This window comes from Mustela lutreola, chromosome X, assembly GCF_030435805.1.
Source record: "Mustela lutreola isolate mMusLut2 chromosome X, mMusLut2.pri, whole genome shotgun sequence".
Lineage (NCBI taxonomy): Eukaryota > Metazoa > Chordata > Mammalia > Carnivora > Mustelidae > Mustela > Mustela lutreola.
In genome coordinates, this window is record NC_081308.1 from 52,614,484 (window position 1) to 52,636,548 (window position 22,065).

The window sequence follows — 22,065 nt, forward strand, 5'->3', positions numbered from 1 at the left end:
GGGATTTTAATCTTACATATATTCTGGTAGAATTAGAGGCTCACTTTATATATATATAACACATATGTATATAAATTATACACATATATTTGAGCTTTTAGAAACTGTTGTGCCTGGACCTTCTTTCCTGGTCTCTCTGTTCTTGCAGCGTATAGCCCACATTACGGCCATGCTGCAGCAGTCCCTGGGAGGCCTGCTGCTAGAAGGGCTTCAGACTTCCAATGTGGACATCATATGGCACTGCCTCCGGACTTACGCTACAATTGACAAGACACAGGTTGCAGAGGCGTTAGTCGGTCAAGTACTGGTGAAACCGTACATGGATGAGGTTTGTGCCCCCATGCACCTCATTCCGCAAACACAGAGCATCTAATCTGGCTTCGTTTCTTGACTGGGTGCGAGAGAGCTCAGGGCTCTTCCTTGAAGATGCTCCTAGTTCCTGCTCTTCTGGTTGTAAGAAAAGGTTGGTCCCGCTTGGTGCCCATCAGCATGCCAGGAATCAGGCATGCACTCTGGTCTCTTCCAGTGATGCCATACCTCAGGGATCATCTTAATTTAGTAGGGGTGATGGACTTGCCTAGGAAGGTCAATTTCCATTTCCCTAAGTTATACGTCAATGAAGTTGCCGAAAAGCGTGACCCCACCAAGGCGCCCGTGCCCACTGGAGGAGGTGGAAGACAGCTCTGTGCTCAGGGAAAGTCCGTGAGGGGAGGCGTCTTCGCAGAATTGATATGGCCTAAGTCTTGAAGACCATGGGGGAGTTTGCCAGGCTAGGAAGGTGGGAGGGAGGGAATATTCAAAGATAAAGGGCTTTTAAGGGCGAGTTAGCAGGGTAGTACCTTAAGTCCGGAACTTGGTTACCCAGTGTTCTTGACCTATGAGGATACAGTTAAATACAGGGAGTCAGAGTATCCTGCCTCTTAACGGCCGGAGTATGGGCTGCACCGTGTGAGGCTGCCAGCAATCAGCAGCTTCCCATTTAGAGAGCGTCAGTTTCATCTAGTTCAGGCTGACAGAAGTCATGAAGCCAGTCTCAGCGTTTGAGGGCTTTCTTCCAATCACCTGACAGTGCAAGTGTTCTTTCTGTCCGGTAAGTATAAAGCTACCCACCATGACTTCAGAATGAAAGGCTTCCAGTTTTAAAACGGGACAGTATCCCAGTGATAGAAGTGAAATTGAAGGATTAATTTCAGTAATCTTCTCAGCTTCATTAGGACTACTAAAAGTAAATGATCTGTCAGTTCTTTGTATGTATCCTATTATAGTTCATAGCTCTCTCTGTGGGGGTGAAAAAGATCACATTATTCTTTGTCACTAAATGAAAATATTTTAGGTATTTAATTTATGCCCTTTTCATTGAACTGAATCTAATATGCTAAATTAGGGAAGTACTTTACGTTTCCGTGTCGTTAAATGAACTGTGGCCACGTTTGTATTTTAAGTTTGTATGCTTGTCATTCACCTCCTGCAACTCAGCCTCACCAAAAAAAATAAAATACTAAAGCAAAATAAGATGTGTTTTCTTCCATCACTTTCCATCTCAGTCCTTTCCCTGTTCTGGAGACGGTAGAGGATAAGGCCAGGGTGAAGATGGTACAGAGCTGTTGTCTGCAGATACAGTATTTCGCTTTTAAGCTCAGAAGGGAAGCAGATGAGTGTGTGTGATGTTTTAGCTTCAGGCCAGTCTCTGTCCCTCAGCCTCTGTGTCCCCCAGGGTTGGAGCAGTATTCCCAAATCCCTGGACCTAGATTTTTGTGCCGTTGTTACTTACCTCCTGTTTAGAAAACATACTGAGTGGGGAGGAGGAAGGACGAAGTGCATTTTTAAGGTTTAATCGATTCTTTTCTCTGTAGTGTATAGTTCATACTTCTCTTGTAGGTGCTTTAAAAGCAAACAAAAACACAAACAAACAAACAAATAAATAAATAAAAATAAATCGCTCTTCCTTCTGCTAGGTGATTGTAGAGCAGATCGTTGAGTCTCATCCGGACGGCCTGAAGATCATGTATGCTAATAAGCTCCTGGAGTTCGTTCCTCACCACTGCCGCCTTCTTTGAGAGGTCACAGGAGGAGCCATCTCAAGGTGACGTAAACTGCTGTGTATGCACCTGAGCTCAGTTTAGTGACCACCTGTCACCTCCTCATATGCCGCTGATCCCTGGCTGTCCTGTCTGACCCGGGAACGTGTGCTCTTCCCTATTTGTTACCAGTGCTGTGAGGCAGGTGTCGCTTGCCTGGGTTTACAGGGAAAGGGAATGAAGAGTGGGGACGAATCTCAACGGTGACATTTGTGTGACTCCAGAGCCTCTGCTTTTCTCTTGTCTATACTTTCTCCTTAACCAGGTTCAAAATCAAAATTGGTTTCCTTCCATTATTGTGATGTCATCATCGGTCTAGAAATACCAATTCATTTTAATTCAACGTTTTATACTGATGGCAATTAAAGTCATGTTCGGTTTTCCCTCCCTTTCTTATTTCATTTCCATGGCTTTCCAGTTCTGTTTCATGAATATCCCATTACCTTCCACCATCTCCGTCATCCCAGTCCAGACCTTTGTCGCCTTTTGTTCGAGGGTAGCAGGCTCTCCCCACCTGGTCTCCCAGCTACACCTGTCCCTCTTCATTGCAGCCCTCAGCTGTCCCACCTGCCCAGAGCTCTGCAGCCTTCCTGAGTCGCTCGTGGCTTCTCATCGCCCACAGAGGAGCATTCAGACTTCCTGGCGCAACCTGTGACCCTTGGTGCTTGAGTCCTAGTGGTTCTCCGCTGTAGAACTTTCTACTGTGGAACTTTCCCCCATACCGCTATGGTTCCTGGCCAGACAGGAGCGCTTGACCTTCCCTAACACACCTGGTACAGAAGATCCCTGACTTCACCTTGGTCCAGTTTATGTTTTTTTGACATTTTATAATAGTGCAGAATTGATATGCATTTAGTTTGGATCTTTTCCCAGGCTGGCGATCTACAGTAGGGTCCTCTTTTGTAATGCTGGGCAGGGGCAGGGAGCACAGCCCCCAGGCAAACCACGTGTTCATGAGGGTCAGCAACCAACACACTTGAACCATCCTGTTCTGGCTTTCAGTGCAGTGTTCAGTAAGTTACATGAGATACCAGACACTTTATTGTGAAATAGGCTTTGTGTTAGAGGATTTTGCCCAACTGTGCAATACTGTAAGTGTTCTCAACACATTTAAGGTTGGCGGGGCTAAGCTCTGATGTTCAGTCGCTTAGGTGTTTTCCATGCATTTTCAACTAAAGAGATTTCCAGCTGAACAATGGGTTTATTAGAAGCCGAGGCCGTCATAAGCTGAGGAACATCTGTCTGTACTGTGCGCCTCTGTGTTTTCCTTCATTGCTTCCTCTCTCATATCCCTTTGTCTTTCTGTTGATCTGTCACTCCACATGAAGCTCCAGTCAAATACAACTTCTTTTTTTTTTAGGTCATTTATTTATTTACTTATTAGAGAAAGCATAGCAGAGGAGGAGGCAAAGAGTGAAGCAGGCTCCCCACTGAGCAGGGAGCCCGATGTGGGACTCGATCCCAGGACCCTGAGATCATGACCTGAGCCACCCAAGCGCCCCCAGGCTATAATTATTTCAAGAAAAAGTCCTATTTGTGAATTCTTCATCTAGTGAGGATGAATTAAAAGCAGAAAGTCAACTCTGCCACCTTTAAAAACCCAGGAACAGAAAATAATTCCACGAGCAGGTATAATCCTATCCACAATAAATCACTTTCAATCCAGTCCTGAAAACTAATACAGAGTAGGAAGAAAGCATTACAGAAAAAATTTGTTTTCATTAATCAAGCTGGAAAATAACGGGCCTTACACGAATGCCCTTTAGGAAGACAGTTCTTATAGTTTTATGTTGATGGAAACTAACATTACATTCGAAATGCATGTTAAAACCATGACTGTAGACTAACTACCACTTTCAGTCATCAGAAGATGAAAAATGGTCAAGAGTCACCCAAACTGAATCCTGGTTCCTCCTGGAAAATGTGTTCCTAAATATTCTCCCCCTGAACTACTGTGCTCTTTCTGTATCTTACACAGCAGACATTGCGATGCACAAACACATCCAGAAGGCCTTTGAGGGCTGACAGCCTGCTGGAACAATGAGGAATTCACCCGGGTTTCTGCCTTTCTGCCAGGCCCAGAAAGTTCTGGGTAACCCAGGTGATGTGTCATGAGAATACAAGTGTGCCTCACACCATACGTATCATCTCCTCAGGGTAGACACCAAAATCCATGTTCGTATATGAAAATCTGAGATGCATATAGAAATCAAGAGTGATTCTGTCATCTTGAAAGAAAAACACACTGTTGCGCTGCCACATGCCTCGTTTCTCCTCGAGTGACTGCAGGAAGTAGCGATTGCAGTCAGAAATCTCAGAAAGAAAAATTAGAGTAAGGGCAACACCTGAAGTTTACTCCTGAAAATACTTGGAGAACGACTGTGACCAATAAACCAGGGCTTAGTTCATGAGACTATGTCAATGAGCTTATACCATCCCATGTCCTGGTCAAACCCTCATGTCTGGGAGATGGAGGGACGTCTTCATCTTCCAAAGCTACTATTAGGGAAAAAGGTGGAGACAATACTGACAGGAGTCCCTACTTCAGCAGGAGAGCCAAAAACACCTTGCCCCTCCATAATCCCAAATGAAAATAAACATCTCGGGGCGCCTGGGTGGGTTAAGCTTCTGCCTTTGGCTCGGGTCATCTCAGGCTCTTGGGATCGAGCCCCACGTCGGGCTCTTTGCTCAGCGGGGAGCCCACTTCCCTCCTTCTCTCTCTGCCTGCCTCTCTGCCTACTTGTGATCTCTGTCAAATAAATAAAATAAATAAAATCTTTAAAAAAGAAAAGAAAAGAAACATCTCATTTTACTAGTGTGCAGCAGTGACTATGCAGGAGAAATTATTATTATATTATTATTAGATGATACTATAATTATTATTGTACTATATTGTTATCCTTTTGAATTTGGACACCTAAAATTTTTAATAAAATATGAAGACCTCTTTTTTTTTTAAGATTTTATTTATTTGAAAGACAGAGATCACAAGTAGGCAGAGAGGCAGGCAGAGAGAGGGGGAAGCAGGCTCCCCACTGAACAGAGAACCCGATGTGGGGCTTGATCCCAGGACCCTGGGATCATGACCTGGTCTGAAGGCAAGAGGCTTTAGCCCACTGAGCCACCCAGGCGCCCCATGAAGGCTTTTTTTAAAGAACAAAAATTTCAGACTATATCTTTATCCTAGGAGTTCCCACTAAAACTGGCTTCTGTCTTGGCCAACATTTAGTCATTCAGATAAAGTCCGTATTTAGTGTGTATGCATGTGTAAAATAAGAGGACAGTCATAAATCTTTAAGATTGTGTATAATAACCGTGAAATAAGGATTCTTGATACACAAGGTCTCGTTCTGGGGAATACAGCTGGTGAACAGTATGCAATTTTCAAATGACGGAGGGGAAATACGCATTCGGTTATGAGAAAGGGAAGGAGAACAAGACCAAATATTAATAAAAGGGAAAAAAGCTTTTTCTGCCATCTTTCCGTGCTGCAGTAACTGTGTGAACAAATGTCCCACAGATGCCCTCAAGAACATTAACACCGCTGAAAGGGGAGGCGAAGGCCAGGTTCGTAGGAGGCCCTGCACCAAAGTCATCGTCCCATTTCTTCACTGTGATGATGAAGCATGAGTATGTTGGCAAATTTGAAATTATTGATGACCACAGAGCTGGGAAAACTGCTGTGAACCTCACGGGCAAGTTAAACAAGTGTGGCATGACCAGCCCTAGACTTGTATAACTGAAAGATCTAGAAAAGTGGCAGAATATTTCCATCCCCTCAGTTTGGTTTCACTGCATGGAAAAATTTTTCTGGCATCATGCACCATGAAGAAGGAAGACTCCAGGCAGAAGGGAAAATCCTGGGATTCCTTTTTCCTAGAAATATAATATACATGGCACGTGAAATGCCTCAATGGGGAAAAAAAAAAAGAAAAATAAATTACAGTCAACTAATGTTTGACAAGGGTGCCAAACAATTCAATGGGGGTAAGAACAGTATTTTACTCCCAAGCAGCCACATGCAAATAATGAAACGGGAGTCCTCCCTCACACCATACAGAGAAAATAACCCAAAATGCATCAAAGACATAAATGTAAGCATTAAAATGATAAAGTTTGGGATGCCTGGGTAGCTCAGTTGGTTGGACGGCTGCCTTCTGCTCAGGTCATGATCCCGGAGTTCCCGGATCAAGTCCTGCATCAGGCTCCCAGCTCCACAGGGAGTCTGCTTCTCCCTCTGACCTTCTCCTCGCTCATGCTCTCTCTCATTGTCTCTTTCTCAAATAAATAAATAAAATCTTTTAAAGAATAAAAATAAAATAAAATGATAAAGTTTTCAGAAGAAAACACAAAGGTAAATGTTAGTGGTCTTGAATCTAACAACGGCTCCTCAGCCATAACACCAAAGTACAAGCAACTTAAAAAAAATAATAAACAAATGAATGGGACTCAACCAAAATGTCCCAGTATTGTGCTTCCAAGGACCCCATTGACAAAGTCAAAAGACAAGCCACTAAATGGGAGAAAATATTTGCAGGTCATATATAAGGAACGTGCATTCAGACTGTGTGAAGAATTCTTACAACTCAAATAAAAAGACAACCCAGTTAAGAAATGAGCAAAGAGGGGTGTCTGGGTGGCTCAGCGGGTTAAGCTGCTGTCTTCGGCTCAGGTCATGAACTCGGAGTCCTGGGATCGAGTCCCGCATCGGGCTCTCTGCTCAGCAGGGAGCCTGCTTCCTCTCTCTCTGCCTGCCTCTCTGCCTGCTTGTGATCTCTCTCAATAAATCTCTCTCAAATAAATAAATAAAATCTTTAAAAAAATGAGCAAAGAACTTGAATACACATTTCTCCAATATTCAAATGTATACATTAATATATAAATGTATATATAAATATATTTTACATTATCATATATTTATATAAACATATTTATGTAAATATATTTATATTCTTAAATATGTATTTAAATATATATAAAATATGAAATATATAATATATATTTAAAGATACATACAAGGTATATATAAAATATATGGGACAATAAGCACGTGAAAATATGCTCAACATCACTAATCATTCAGGAAATGCAAATCACAACCATGGTGAGATACCACCTCCCACCCACGTGGATGGCTACTATCAAAAACCCCAAAAGCAGGTGTTGGAAGGATGTGAAGATCTGGAACCTGTAAATTGCTGGTGGGCTTGGAAAATGGCGCAGCCACATTACAAACGGTTGAGTAGCTCCTCAAAATGCTGAACACAGAGTTGCCATATGACACACCAATATCACTCCTGTGTATAGAGCCAAGAAAAAAACTATGCCCACACAAAAACTTGTGCATGAAGGTTTCGGGTTTATTCGTAATAGCAAAAAGGTGAGAACAACCCAGTTGTTCATCAACTGATGAACAGATAAATAAAATGTGATCCATCCAGCCAGTGGAATATTACCCAGCCTTGAAAAGGAATAGAATTTTGCTATGTGCCACAACTCAGAGGAGCCTTGAGAACATTCTGCTGATTGAGAGAAGTCAGTCACAGAAGACCACATATTGCATAATTTGATTTATATGGAATTTCCAGAATAGCTAAATCTACAGAGACCGAAAGTAGATTAGCGGTTGCCTAAGACTGGTGGTGATGGCTAAAGTTTTCTTTTGAGGATGATGAAAATGTGTAGGTAGTTCAGTATAGTATAGTTAACTGTAGTGAAAGCCATTAAATTGTCCACATTAGATGGTGAGTGGTATGGCCTGTGAATTATATCTCAATTAAGCTGTCATCGAAAATTGCAAAGAACTTCTATATTTCTCAAGTAGAAAAAGAATGAACTTGATTAAAAACATCAAAAATGGGGAAAATAAAAACAAACAAAATAAGATGGGAGGAATAAGATCATGACTGTTTATCATTAATTTAAATGTGTACAGACTGACTTTTTCTATTAAAGCGCCTATCAGGGAATTACAGATCCACGCTGTTCAAGAAACATACTTAAAATGCAAAAGGGATTGAGAATGTATCAGGTGAGGAGATACCATGCAAAAGAGAAAGCCGGAATGGCAAAATTCATCGCAGACAAGTTGGGTCTAAAGTTATAGGTACTAAGATGAAGAGGGACATTTTTAAAGGCAGAGTTTGGAAAGAAGATGTAAAAGATATAAGCAGGTATACATCTAACAACATAATACCTAAAGACTCTAAAAATGCAATAACAAGGTAAAATTTTAGCTTTTCAAATGGGAGTATCTACTAGAAGGAGGGAAAAACAAGGACACACAGAAAATAGACATCCTGGGGCGCCTGGGTGGCTCAGTGGGTTAAAGCCTCTGCCTTCAGCTCAGGTCACGATCCCAGGGTCCTAGGATCAAGCCCCACATAGGGCTCTCTGCTCCGCGGGGAGCCTGCTTCCTCCTCTCTCTCACTCTCTGCCTGCCTCTCTGCCTACTTGTGATCTCTGTCTGTCAAATAAATAAATAAAATCTTTTAAAAAAAAAGATTTTATTTATTTATTTGACAGACAGAGATCACAATTAGATGGAGAGGCAGGCAGAGAGAGAGGGAAGCAGGCTCCCCACTGAGCAGAGAGCTTGATGTGGGACTCGATCCCAGGACCCTGGTATCATGACCTAAGCCGAAGGCAGCGGCTTAACCCACTGAGCCACCCAGGCGTCCAATAAGTAAAATCTTTAAAAAAAAAAGAAAATAGACATCCTTATTTCTCTCGGAAAACATTTCTTTCTTACACCTAAGAAAAGCCATATTTGTAAAGATTAATTGCATACTAGGCAACAAAGGAAACCTTTACAAGCCTTCCAAATTAAAGATTTAAAGAACAGTTCTTTGATCACAATCCAGTAGAATCCGAATTAGATAACCTGGTAACAAAAAATTGAAACTATATACAAGTTAAGAAATACAGTCTTCAGTCAAAGAAGAAATCATAAGACGACTGAAGAAAATCTTGAAAGCAATGGAAAGGAGACTATTTCATACCAAAACTTACAGAAGACACCAGAAGTTATACTCTAAGGAGACTTCAGTGTCAAATGTCTTCAATTTCAAACATTTTTTTGAATAAAAGAAACTACTCATTTAAACCCATCAGAAAAGGGCAGCTCAATCAAAAGAAAGGAAATAATTATAATAAAGATAAAATTTTAAAGTAATAAAAAATATGAGGGGCAAATAAACTCAAAGTTGTTTCTATGACAGACTAATGAAATAATAATAAAAAAAACTTCACATGTCCTATTAAGGATAAGAGAGGGGAAAGATGGGGTGTGGGAGGTGGTGGGGAGGGAGGGAAGGGGGATGGGGAAAGGGGGGTTTCAGGGAGGAGGGGACAGAGAGAGGGAGAGAGAGAGTTGCAAAACAGATAAGGATTGGGAACAGAGATATAAAAGCAAATGCATAATATAAAAGAAGCACTAAACTGCAAGGCACTTTATACTAATCAATTTGATAACCTAGAAGAAATGATGATTTCCTAGGAAAACCAAATCATCCAAATGATTCAAGAATGGAAAATTCAGAAGAGGAGTTCCAAGATCAGACAGGTTTGCAGCTGGATAACTGTCATTCTACTGTTAAATGGCAGCAGGCAATTAAGCAATAATAAGTCAATTCACTTGATGAAGCTGAGCACAATGTTAATACCCAAACCTGAGAGGGAGGAACGGGGAAGCTATTAACACATCTGGCTTAGGACAGATTAGTTAACAGAAACTGAACTAATGTTAGCAAATATCAGAAGTCAAGCATCTATCAAAAGACTATATCCTGAGACCAACTTGGATTCATTCCAGGAAAATAAAGGGAGCTCAAGACCAGAAAATCAATAAGATTTACCTCATCACTAAATTAACTGTGAAAAAACTCTTAAGACCATAGCAATAAATGCATTTGATAAAAAATAAAGGAACCTGATAAAAGGTGAACAGCCATTCTTTATAAAAAATGAAGATAAAAACAAGGACGATATGCAGGAGGGATTATTAACCGGGAAGCACTAGATCAAGAGGTAGATAAAATAAGCCCATATTTGTTAAACAGTGACAGAGCCCCATGCGTGCGTGGATAGAGGCGAATGAGCTCATGGATGAGCACCAGGCTGTCAACAGGTATTATAGGGACAAAGGCAGCGGTGAGGCGAGGAGAGTCTTAACAACATGGAAGAAGGTAAAAGGAGGATTGCAGTTAAAAATTGTGCATGATACAAACACATGCAAATAAGACCGGATATTTTCCCGTGTATAGTTTTGTAAAACCCTGCACACATTACTGGAACTACCAACTCTTGCTTTCAGCTCCGCAGCCCTCGCGTGTTTTCCCAGTACCAGGATGCAGGAGTAGATCCTCCGTTGGTACATCCTATGTCATTGTACTCCTAAAGGGACAGGTGAAACAGCACAGGAGCTGCAGGTCGGAACTCAGGCATCGCTGTGCCCACCCCAGCTCCCTGCTCGCCCAGCCCCCACTCTGAAGTGGCGGGCACATGGAGCTGTTAAGAAGCAGGGATCTGAGCAGTTCTCTGGTTCCCCGTGGAGCCATCTGCATCCATCATGTTTCCCACAGCTCTCCCCGAGTGTTGGTGCTGGCTCCCCCCGAGTGTTCCCTTAGCTCCTAGCACACCCTTCTTATGAGAGCACCTAGTACTCCCCGTGACAGTGCTCTGTCTGTCACATGCGTCCATTGATCCACTTTGTGCTGGTTGAGGGCTGGAGCCCCCTCCTGTTAACTTCTAAAGTCCATTTCTAATGCAGCAGCACCTGGCACTTAAGCACCCTGTCAGTACCTGCCAAATGAATGATATGTACTCAAAACATAGTATGAAGTCTGCGTTTTGAAACTCCTTTTTGGAGCCCTTTGCTATCATTTTCCCAGGCAATTTAAAAAAATTTCCAGCGTTGCTGCCTGAAGGGGTAAAGGAATGCCGGCGTGCCCCATGGGACATGTCACTCTGGATGGTCCTTTGGCAGCAGGGACTTTGATAGTGCTCTTTCAAACCCAGCAGGATGGTGGAAGGGGTATGTGGCTGAGTGCCTCCGTGGTCTGACCCTGTGTGACGCCACCGGTGCCTGCAGCTGCCCTCTGGAAGGTGTTGCTGTAGCGGCAGAGCCGGAGGGCACCAAGCATGTGTCTGTCTCCAAAGTCCTGGGCACCACATCACAATGCCTTCCTGAGAAGCAGAATCAAGGACAGTTGCTGATCTTCATTCCTTCCCACCATCTTTGGAAGTTGGAGCCAGGGGGCGCCTGGGTGGCTCAGTCGCTTAAGTGTCTGCCTTCAGCTCAGGTTATGATCCCAGGGTCCTGGGATCGAGTCCCACACACTTGCCTCCCTGCTCAGCGGGGAGCCTGCTTCTCCTTCTCCCTCTGCCATTCCCCCCACTTGTGCTTTTTGGCTCTCTGTGTGTCAAATAAATGAATAAAATCTTTTTAAAAAGTTTGGGCCATATTCTTTCACAATTCTACTTTCCCTGGGGTAATTTGCCACCTCCCTGAATTTACCTGCATCTTTCCCAAAATCTACTTATCTTCCAGCCTTCTTGACCATAATGAGTCTATAAATTTTCAATAGACAGTGTGAACTTACACTTGCTAATATTTGCATAACATGCACCTCTTTCGATCTCAAAGAAAAGCTTTGCACCGCAATGGTCTCTAATCTCCAATTAGGTTCTGTTCCAGGATCCCACTGGAATTCTACACGCCTGTCCCCTAAGATGCCATAAATTGTGGTCCAGTTTCCCAGCCAGCCCAGGAAAGCACATGGGAAATCTTGCTGAAGTATGAGTAAGAGCCAACGAAAGGGAACATATTTATCTGCCTCGAATGCTGGGACCTGAGGAAAGCAAGTTTCATTACAGACAAATCAGGAAGGAGGTGCAGATTGCTTTTTATGTCACTCTGGAGTGGAGGTCTGCCATTGATCATTAAGGCCATTTCCTGCAATGCATTCACCAAAGTGATACTCACTTCGGAGTGGACAAAACTAAGGAAATGGCCAAGGGGAGCTCTGCTTACACTTTACACTCTCAGCATTTATGTGTATTAATTTCTTTATAGGGCAATATAGAGACATGAGGCCACATTGAAAAAGCAAAGCTTGTCATCCTATGGCCTTGGGTCAAGAATAGAGATAGTGCTGCTCATGTCGGTTTCAACCTCCAGTGGCCAAGGGTTTGATCTGATGCTCTTTCAAGTTTTCACCATAGCCTTTCTCAAGCTCAATGGCCAATAATCCCACAGGAGGAGATTTTAGGGCCCTCTCAAACTTCTGTTTTGCTATCTCTCCCCAGCCTGCTTCCTCTGCAAAAGTCACCATTTTGCCTGTGCATCTACCACCTCTTAGAGCCTTTGGAATCAGCCACGAATTGCAGTGCTGATTCCTTCCATGACCACATATTGTTTACAGGAAAACTCTTCTTCATTATGCCTTGCCAGTCAGAGTGACGGTTTCATCTGCAAACTGGACCAGATTTGGGAATGTTCTACACATAAATGCGAGCAAATGTCTTCTGTATTGAGATACGTGTACATTCTGTAAATGGACTCTATTGAAAAACCAATACATAGGGTACACTTATGTCCTGACCCAGCTGGAAGGAGGCACTTCATTTCCATCTTTCAGAAAATTGGTGTAACACATTGATTCTCATAACAAAGAAAGCAGTTTTGTGTCCTCTACCAAAAGACGGTCATAGTAAGCAATAAATTGCCTCTTTGGAGTGAACAAATTAATAAGATATTTTCTAAATTTCAAAATAACAAAGACAGAACGATTTCTGCAATGCTAAGTGCATCCCCTTAGTTGCAGGACATTGTGTCATAGACTACCTAAGCAATGACACATGGCGGCCGGTAGTCTGATTTGTACATCAATTCACCTGGCAACCTGTTAAAAGAAAGTCTTGCACATGACAAGCTTTCAATAAGACACTGACAAGATGGCCAGGAAGCCCCCTTAGCTGGCTTTTTCAGGTGTCCAGACATCTAGTCAACCTACCTCACCAACTCATCACCATGCTTACTGGAGTAAACCCAATCTCTTCCTTCCCCCCTGGAGATGGGAGAAGAGCCACTCACACGTTTGTATGGAATTCTCATTCCCCCTTGCTCTGTCCCCACATAGCGCTGTCCGTGTAATAAATAAACAAATCTTTATGTCACCCGGAAGTTCCTGGGTCAAATTACACAACTCGGACAATTTTGGGTCACTACAGCCTTTAGTTTTTCTCTCCATCTTAAGCCTTCTGGGTGACCAACAGCTATCTAAAACTCATGTTGCTGCAATATGCTGTTTTTCTGCTTCATCTTCCTAGTAAAGTTCAGTATTTTCCCCTAAATTTTGGTTTATCAGTATCTCCAGCATCTATCTCCAGCTCGGGTCACGATCCCAGGTCCTGGTATCAAGTCCCACTCTGGACTTCCTGCTCTGTGGGAAACCTGGTTCTGCTCTGCCTCCCGTCTCTTATGAATAAATTAAAAAAATCTTTAAAAATTAAAAAAAAAAACATTTCTATCTTCCCACTTTTAAAGATTAATTCTAGGAATTATTGCTTTAAATCCAAGTGTCCTATCTCTTTCTTAAAAATTCTTCTCCAGGGAACCTGGGTGTCTCAGTTGATTAAATGTCTGACTCAAGATTTTGCCTCAAGTTATGATCTCAGGGTCATGGGATTGAGCCCTAGTGAGGCCTCTGCGCTCAATGGGGAGTCTGCTTCTCTCCTTTTCCCTTTGCCCCACCCCCCTACTCACATGTGCACACACGTGTTGTCTCTCTCCCTCTCTCAATAAATAAATAAACAAATCTTTAAAAAGACTTCTCCAAAGGGAGTTTGAGAAATAGTCCAGTAAGGGGCTGGAAGAAAATATTATAAGTTTTATTCATATTTCCTGTCATCCATTTAACTGTTTAGATTTTGCATGTCATTTATAATGTGCATAATAATTTAGTAGAGTAGTAGAGTCTATAATTTATCAAAAATTTGCTTAAATTGGTGGTATGTCTGCAAATATTTTTGTATGTATGTATGTATGTATTTATGTATTTATTTATGTATGTGAAAGAGAGGTGCACAGTAATAAAAGGAGATCACTGCTCCAGGGACCCAGATATTTCCCCAAGTCCTGTTTCCTTCCATTCCCTCTGGGCTTCATTAGACCCCCTTAACACCAATCTTGTCCCTAAAACATGCCTTCTGCAGTACCAAGTTCAAATGCTTAACTCGGGCCATCACTGCAGGCTGTACTGGGATGACCTTAGGGAAAAGGGTGGTGGGTCTCACGGGTTTGCTGTGTCACCCCCATGAACAGTCCTTTGTTCTGAACAGCTAGTGCAGCCCACGTTTGCAATCACAGGCTCTGGCACCAGAGTGGGCGTAGATCCCAGCTGGCCCCTCAGTAGCAATATGGCTTTGGGAAAGTTGTGTCATTTCTGGCCTAGACTTAAGGCTCATCCATAACGTGGAGGAGAAGACAGTGTGACCCTCAGTGGGCTGTTGAAAGGATCACGAGATGGTTCGACTCAGGTGCTCTGAGGTACAGTAGGCCCACAGTAGAACAAAAAGTTGTTTTATTGATCTTATAGTTACTATTACTCATACTAACAAAACTGATCATTTGAGATGATTTTCAAGCGAATTGTCTTCGCCTGGATTTCTAAGATTAACCTGCTTCAAAATGAATTCTGCTCTACTGTGGAAAACGAGCTAACCAGCAGGTTTCTTCTGCGTCTTTTCTGAACTTTTTAGGATCCTCTCTAGAGAAAGGTTCTAAAGGAAGGCAAAGTGCAGAAATACTCTTGCTTCAAAGGATGTGTAGGAAATGATTAATTTTGCCAAAAAACAGTGCCTTGAACATAAAAGATGTTTGATGAAGCTCACTGTAGACAGTGTATCCCTCCCGGATTCATAAGTTGAAAACTCAATGTCCAAAGGGACATAACTAGGAGATGGGGTCCTTGGGAGATGTTTAGGTCATGAGGGTGGAGTCCTCATGGGCGAGATTAGTGTATCCATGAGAGAGACCCCACAGAGATCCCTCGCCGCCTCCACCTTGGAGGTTATAGGGAGAAGATAGTCATCTATGACCCAGGAAGTGGGCACTTGAACAGACACGGAATCTTCCAGGGTCTTGACCGTAGACTTCCCAGCTGCCAGAACTGAGAGAAATAAGTATGTCTTTAAAGCACCTAGTTTATGGTGCTCTTGTTACATCAGCCCAAACTAAGATAAAGCTTGTCTCTTATACTGAAAAATAACACAAATGTTAACAACAATTTAAAAAAGGAACATTGTGGCCAATGACATGTAATGAACATCATCTCTCCTCTACAGAGCCAAGAGCTTGATTAGTTTCGGGCAACTCAGTAGAGTATGATTAAACCAAAGAGCAGCAAGATGTCTAAATGCTCAAGTCTTCTGCCTCCTACTTTTCTGCCAAAACAAAAGAAAAGCCCTAGGCTGGTTTTGGTTACCACCAAGCACAAAACAGCCAAATTCCAAATTAGAAAGCTCTGGGGTTTAATTGTGGATGTATGGAATTACATAGAAGCTCTCTTTGATCATTCCAAAGGATGTTTCCCTCAAAGGTTACAAATACATCTCAGCCTACCAACCATCTCAGGCCTATCACAAAAATTATATATATACACTTTAAGCATTTTAAAATGTGTCTAAATTTCAGTTTCAGATCCAGTTTTGACTATTGTTATGGGCTTAGTTGGATGCCCCCAGATTCCTACGTTGACGTCCTAACACCCAGCATCTCAGAATGTGGCAGTATTCAGAGACAGGATTTTTAAAGAGGTGATAAAGGGAAAATGAGCTCACTGGGGTTGGGCACCAAGCCAATAGGACTGGTGTGCTTACAGGAAGAGGAGATTAGGACACAGACAAAACAGACTGAAGGACAATCGTTTGAAGGCAGAGTGGAGAACACAGATATCTGCAAGCCAAGGAGAGACATTTGAAGAATCGAACCCTACTGCCACCTTGATCTTGAACTTCCAGCGCCCAGAACCATGAGAAAATAAATTGTATGTTGCCTAAGCCACCCGGCTGTTGATATTTTGTTTACGACAGCCCATGACTCAGAAATTTGAGGACCTCCCCCCTAGACTTTATCCTGAAGTTCTGTTTCAGCTTCAGGGGCTTGTGTAATACTACTGTATCAATGAGGGAGGCTCCTGCCATTCCCCGCACTGGGTCATTGAGACACTGCACAGCTGTCCCCAGGGCTGGCTACATAATTTACAAGCCCCATGCAAAATGAAGATATAGGGCCCTTTGGGCAAAAACAGGGAGGAAGTGTTTATTAAAGGTACTAAAATAGAAAGCTCATTTCCTCCATGGTCTGTCTTCTGAAGGGGCATGGCTGCTGTTTTCTATTTGCATTTAATGTCATTCCAAGCAAATAAAAATTTTAAAATGTGATTATGGGCATGATTTTTGCCATTCATCTTCGCAGGATGCAATGTCAGTGTTAAATAATTCACGCAGGGATTCCACAGCTGGGGCACACCCACGTGCCCTCTTCTTATCAGAACCATGGAAATCCTGCACAAGACCAGCTCTGCCATCTTTACCTCACCTGGGGACTCACACCTGTTCCACCGACCCTGCCGCCCTCGGCTTCCTGATGAGTAAGGAACTTGACAGGATCAGGAGCCGGGGGCTGCCTTTCTTTCTCTTCCCTCCTAAGTCACCACTTCCAAGGCTTGGCTAACACAGGAAGGTGACATGAGTGAGAAAGGATAAGACAGAGTTCTGGGCTGCTCACAAGGGGCCACCGCCTCCTGCCGGTGCTCAGAGCAAGCTCTGGTCTGTAGGGAAGGCGAGCTCCGGTTGACTTGGTCATAGACGTCATGTGGTCAGCGAGTCTCGTTGACCACTACTCACGAGGTGTCCATTTCCATGCTGTGCTCACCGGGCAGGGCGAGCAGTACATGCAAATGAGGAGGCAAGGAATGGTGGATACCCACCTGGGCTGTCCCCTCCGCTATGTACGTGCTCCACTGTCCCACCTGTTATGCCCCAATAATGGGTCCATGATTAAAAGAGCGAGACTGATACAAAGCGAAGGTCAAACAAAGCTTTATTTCGCACCAAGCATCAAGAATCAAACTGACCAGCCAGGGCCGCATCTCTTACAGAGAAGTCGACCCCTCTCTCCTTTACAGACTAGCTTTTAAGGGCACAGGCCATGCGGTTGGGCCTGGCCATGCACAGGTGGCCAATGAAATTGTAACACAGAGAGCTGCACAGTGATGCTAGGTGACCAATTGAATTACAACTTACCTTTTAGTAGACATTTGACCTAGCCTATCACTTTGGTTAGGATTGGCGCCCAAAAGACTCACAAAGGGCGGGACCCATACTCCTTGGTAGCTAGGGAGACAGTATGCAACCCTCCACTGATCAGATGTCTTCACCTGGCCTGACCCACCCTTGTATTTGGGCTTTTTTACCTGAGGTTGATTTCTGGGACTTGTTTTTAAGTAAGTCCCCTGGGAGAAGGGGAGCAGGGACAGCTTAAGGGTTAAACAACAAGGATATTTTGTAACCTCAATGGAAGCCTCTGGCTAAAATATAAAAATATAAAATAGGTCCTTAAACCACCCACTTCGCTCAAAAAACACAAAGTCAAAAATAAAACAGAGTAATTCCTAGACAGTGCAAGAGAAGCACACTGACTTCACCTTAGAACCCTTCTGAGGGTGGTGCTTGGCGGGGGTAGGGGCGTGTGGTTGTGGGGTTGGGGGTGGATAATGGGACCTCTGAGGGTGTGGCCCAAAGGGCAGGGCCCTTTGGGAAGAGGCTTTCTGGGGGAGGGGCCCTTCTGCGAGTAAAGCCCTGGGTGGGGGCGTTCCCTCTGGGGGCAGGGCTGGGAGCAACCCCAGAAACCTGGCCCACAGAGAAGCTGGTCCTGTCTCTCCCTCTGCCCCCTTTCCCCAGGGACCCCTAGGCTTGGAGACTAAAGTCAAAATTAAAGCCATATGTCTAAATGGTTCATACTGTGGTTGGGTAGTGTTTTTAACATATTAATTGACTGGTTTTTCTCAGTATTTGTCAAACCTTTCCCAACTCAAGGCTTTCTCTTAAGCAGCAGCGCAAGGCTGGCCCTTCAGTTGGGTCAAGCTGTTTGGTGATTCTGTGTAAAAATCCACCCTCTTGCGCTGCTCAGGAGGGCAGTGTTGCGTCCTAGGATAAACATAAATATATATCAAATGTGTTTACAAATTATATTTATATGTATACATTCAATTCTATGTTTACATATATATGTATAAAATAAAAATAAAAATATTGTTTAAAAGGCTGTTTTGCGGGGCGCCTGGGTGGTTCAGTGGGTTAAAGCCTCTGCCTTCGGCTCAGGTCATGATCCCAGGATCCTGGGATCGAGCCCCGCATCGGGCTCTCTTCTCAGCGGGGAGCCTGCTTCTCCCCATCTCTCTGCCTGCTTCTCTGCCTACTTGTGATCTCTGTCTGTCAAATTAATAAATAAAATCTTTAAAAAAATGCTGTTTTGCAGGGAACCTGGGTGGCTCAGTCCTTAAGTGTCTTCCTTCCACTCAGGTCATGATCTTAGGGTCTTGGGATTGAGGCCCACATTGGGCTCCCTGCTCAGCAGGAAGCCTGCTTCTCCCTCTCCCACTCCCCCTGCTTGTATTCCTGCTCTGTCTCTCTGTCAAATAAATAATTTTTAAAAAAGAAATACTTTATTAAAAAAATAAGTAAAATGCTATTTTGCCCTCTATCCTGGTAAGATGGAACACATTCCTAACAAGAGATCTTCCTTGACTCCGTGATAAAAATTTAACATTGTCTTAATGAATCCTCACAACATACGCCCCCCAACCCTTCTCAGATGTTACAATTAAGGTTCAGTGAAGTCCAAACACTTGGCCTGAGGTAATATACCCAGTATGTGGCCTCTTGCCATAGTCTAGCAGCCCAAATTGGGGGCGAGGTTGTTTGAGTGTCGTTGGCCATGATGAAAAAGCTGAAAGATGAAAAGAAGGGTATTCTTGCTTTTGGGCCCAAAATAAAACGGATTTAGAAAGAAAGAGACCTGTCGCCCAAAGGAGGAGGCTCCCCACTGATCCTGGCTGGGCAGAAGTCAGAGCAGAAGGGAAACTCCCATCACCAAGGAGAATGGGATTCTCCTTCATACAAAAGCATAGGATCCCTCTCACCTGATATGTTTCTGTCCCATAGTCATCCCCCTGTGCCTGCCCCATAATAGCATTCTCAGGAAATGGCTTAGAGATACATTCAACTTGCAGAATTACAGCAAATAAAGTAATCTTTGACCCATCCTGGGAGCTTCTGATTACTGGGAGGGGGCAAGCCATCCTAGGGCAAGTGCACTCATTTCAAGAACCAGTAAAATGACTCCAAGAGTATCATAAAGGCTAGTGATCATGACTGGTCCAGAAATATTTCTGGGAGTCCCTTTTAACATCCCTCCCATCATTTCTTCTCATCTCCAAGGGAATGGTACTTAGGTATTCTGAAAGAAATATGCATGACTAGTAAACTGTGTGTGACCCGTGCCGCCTAATTCATCCCTCACCAGCATTTAACACTGATGGTTTGAAGGATGGCTACTCCCCTGGCAGGGCAAGAGCTGAAGCAGAATGTATGGGGCGAGGTGGCTCTTCCCCCTGGATATAAATAATTAAACCCAGTAGCCACCCTTCCTGCCTGGCCACTGTCATTTAGGTATGGCTGATTATCCCTAAATGGGAATGAGTTGGGGGCGGGGGTGGGGGAGGGAAGCAGGTGATGGTCCAAAAAACTACAGTAGCTGCCACTGAGGGTCCAACCTGGCATTAGACTGAGCTCAAGTCCTGATTCCATCATATACGAGCTGTATGAACTTGGAAAACTGAGTTCAACTCTCGAAGCATCTGCTTTGCCCCCCCTTGGAGTGAGAATAGTCAGTAGTATTGACTTCACAGGGCTTGTTAGGAGGATTAAAGTAGATACTGTTCATTTAGCACAGTTCCTGGCCTATAGAAGGCACACATAAAAGTTGATTATCGTTTTTATGGACCTCCAAATTTAAGCCTTCTATAAAGAACCAAATGATATCTCTGAAAAATACCAACTGCCTACAAGGTTGTAGGGAAAGTGGTATCTATGTTGACCTGATTAGAAAAAAGTGGAAAATATCTCTTGTTTAAGCCTTGTTGAAAATTTTCTAAACTCTGTCCGCTCTTCTGCTTTAGTAATTAGAACAAACGTTGGAGACTCGTGGTTTTCTGATAATTGAGTTGCTCGTTGTAACACAGGGCAATTCGACATTAGTGTTTATTTTAAAAATTACCGCAAATGAAGATAAGTGGTGAGACGTGCACTAAATTTGATGAAAATCCTGATGTGAGTGTTTCTTCTTGGGATTCTCTCTCTCTCTCTTTTTTCTCCTATGATCTGAGAGCGGATTACATTCTACTTGGGTGATGGCTCAGGTCAAATGTGTGGTTTTGCAGGTGCCTAGCCTTTCACAGACAATCTTGGAAGCACCATCATTGTCTCTGTAAGAAAACGGAGGGAAAGATGTGATTTTAACACTCAGCCTACAACAGTTCAACAATCTACCAATGTGAATTTAGAAACGCTGAGCAGGTCCCCCTTCTAGTAAGGAATATCTCTCCCGTTTTCTTATAATACCTGAGTTTCTACAACTGAGCAATCTACTCTTTTGTGTAAAACAGCTTCCCAGGATTGTTTCTCCTTTAAACGCAAGTGAACTTTGGGGATGGCACTCAGATCCCTTTCTTTTACTGGACAACTGTGGAGCAGAGGTTGGGTGTGTTTCAAGAGGGAAAATATCCACAAGGGGACAGAAAAAGAACATAAATGTACAAAATCCCATTTTCCATGAATGTAAAAAGCTAACTTCCAGGGGAGCCTGGGTAGCTCAATTGTTAAGCATCTGCCCTTCGGCTCGGGTCATGATCCCAGGGGCCTGAGAATCCAGCCCCGCGTCGGGCTCCCTTTTCAGTGGAAAAACGTGCTTCTCCCTCTCCCACTCCTCCTGCTTGTATTCCCTATCTCATTGTGTCTCTGTCAAATAAATAAATAAAATTTTAAAAAAAATGCGAACTTCCAATATGTATTTTTTTCCTTTGCTCTAAATATCTCAATGTTCACTTGTTGAAAGCAATTGATTGAAGCCCTGGGAAGAAATGGTAGATTGAAGCACTCATCGGAGTTTTTTGTGCTGCTTTGCAGGGGTCTGGCTGCACTAAATTATTTCAAGAAGTATTAATTATCTAAGTCACTCAGAAGAAGCCATTTACCTATTTCATTTTCTTTTTTTTTTTTTTTTGAAGAGAATCTTTTTTTTTTTTAAGATTTTATTTATTTGTCAGAGAGAGAGAGGGAGCGAGAGCGAGCACAGGCAGACAGAGTGGCAGGCAGAGACAGAGGGAGAAGCAGGCTCCCTGCCGAGCAAGGAGCCCGATGTGGGACTTGATCCCAGGACGCTGGGATCATGACCTGAGCCGAAGGCAGCTGCTTAACCAACTGAGCCACCCAGGCGTCCCCCTATTTCATTTTCTGTGGTTCTTGATCCTTCCCCCAAATTCTCACAGGCCTCCGCAGCTGGCACAGAGTCCGCTCCCATAACTATAATCCCTGTCCCATACTCTCACCTCCATCATACATCATACATACCTGATAAAACCCCACCTTGGTAAAAACCCAACCCTCTGTCCACCCTACGTCTGCCCCTGGCAGCGGAACGTGGTTGGTGAGAAAAGCAACGATGCTGGAAGCTTTCACATTAAATTCTTTTTTTTTAAGAGTTTATTTATTTATTTGACAGAGAGAGATCAAGGGAAGAGATCACAGAGAGAGAGGAAGGGAAGCAGGCCCCCTGCTGAGCAGAGAGCCCGATGTGGGACTCGATCCCAGGACCCTGAGATCATGACCTGAGCCGAATGCAGCGGCTTAACCCACTGAACCA

At 43.5% G+C, this 22,065-nt stretch overlaps 1 protein-coding gene across 2 annotated transcripts in view; it reads left to right on the forward strand.

The window, feature by feature from the left end:
• Positions 1–15,878, forward strand: part of LOC131820771 (conserved oligomeric Golgi complex subunit 2-like) — a 47,976-nt gene extending 32,098 nt beyond the window's left edge. The window contains exons 4-6 of one of the 2 annotated variants that reach the window (XM_059156489.1): positions 149–328; positions 1,956–2,083; positions 15,775–15,878. In XM_059156489.1, the coding sequence (XP_059012472.1) occupies positions 149–328; positions 1,956–2,057 (282 nt within the window). In that variant the 3' untranslated portion in view covers positions 2,058–2,083; positions 15,775–15,878. Of the gene's footprint in view, positions 1–148; positions 464–1,955; positions 2,084–15,774 lie in introns of those variants that run through there. The other variant, XR_009349776.1, reaches the window with a different exon arrangement.
• The last annotated feature ends 6,187 nt before the right edge of the window (positions 15,879–22,065 follow it).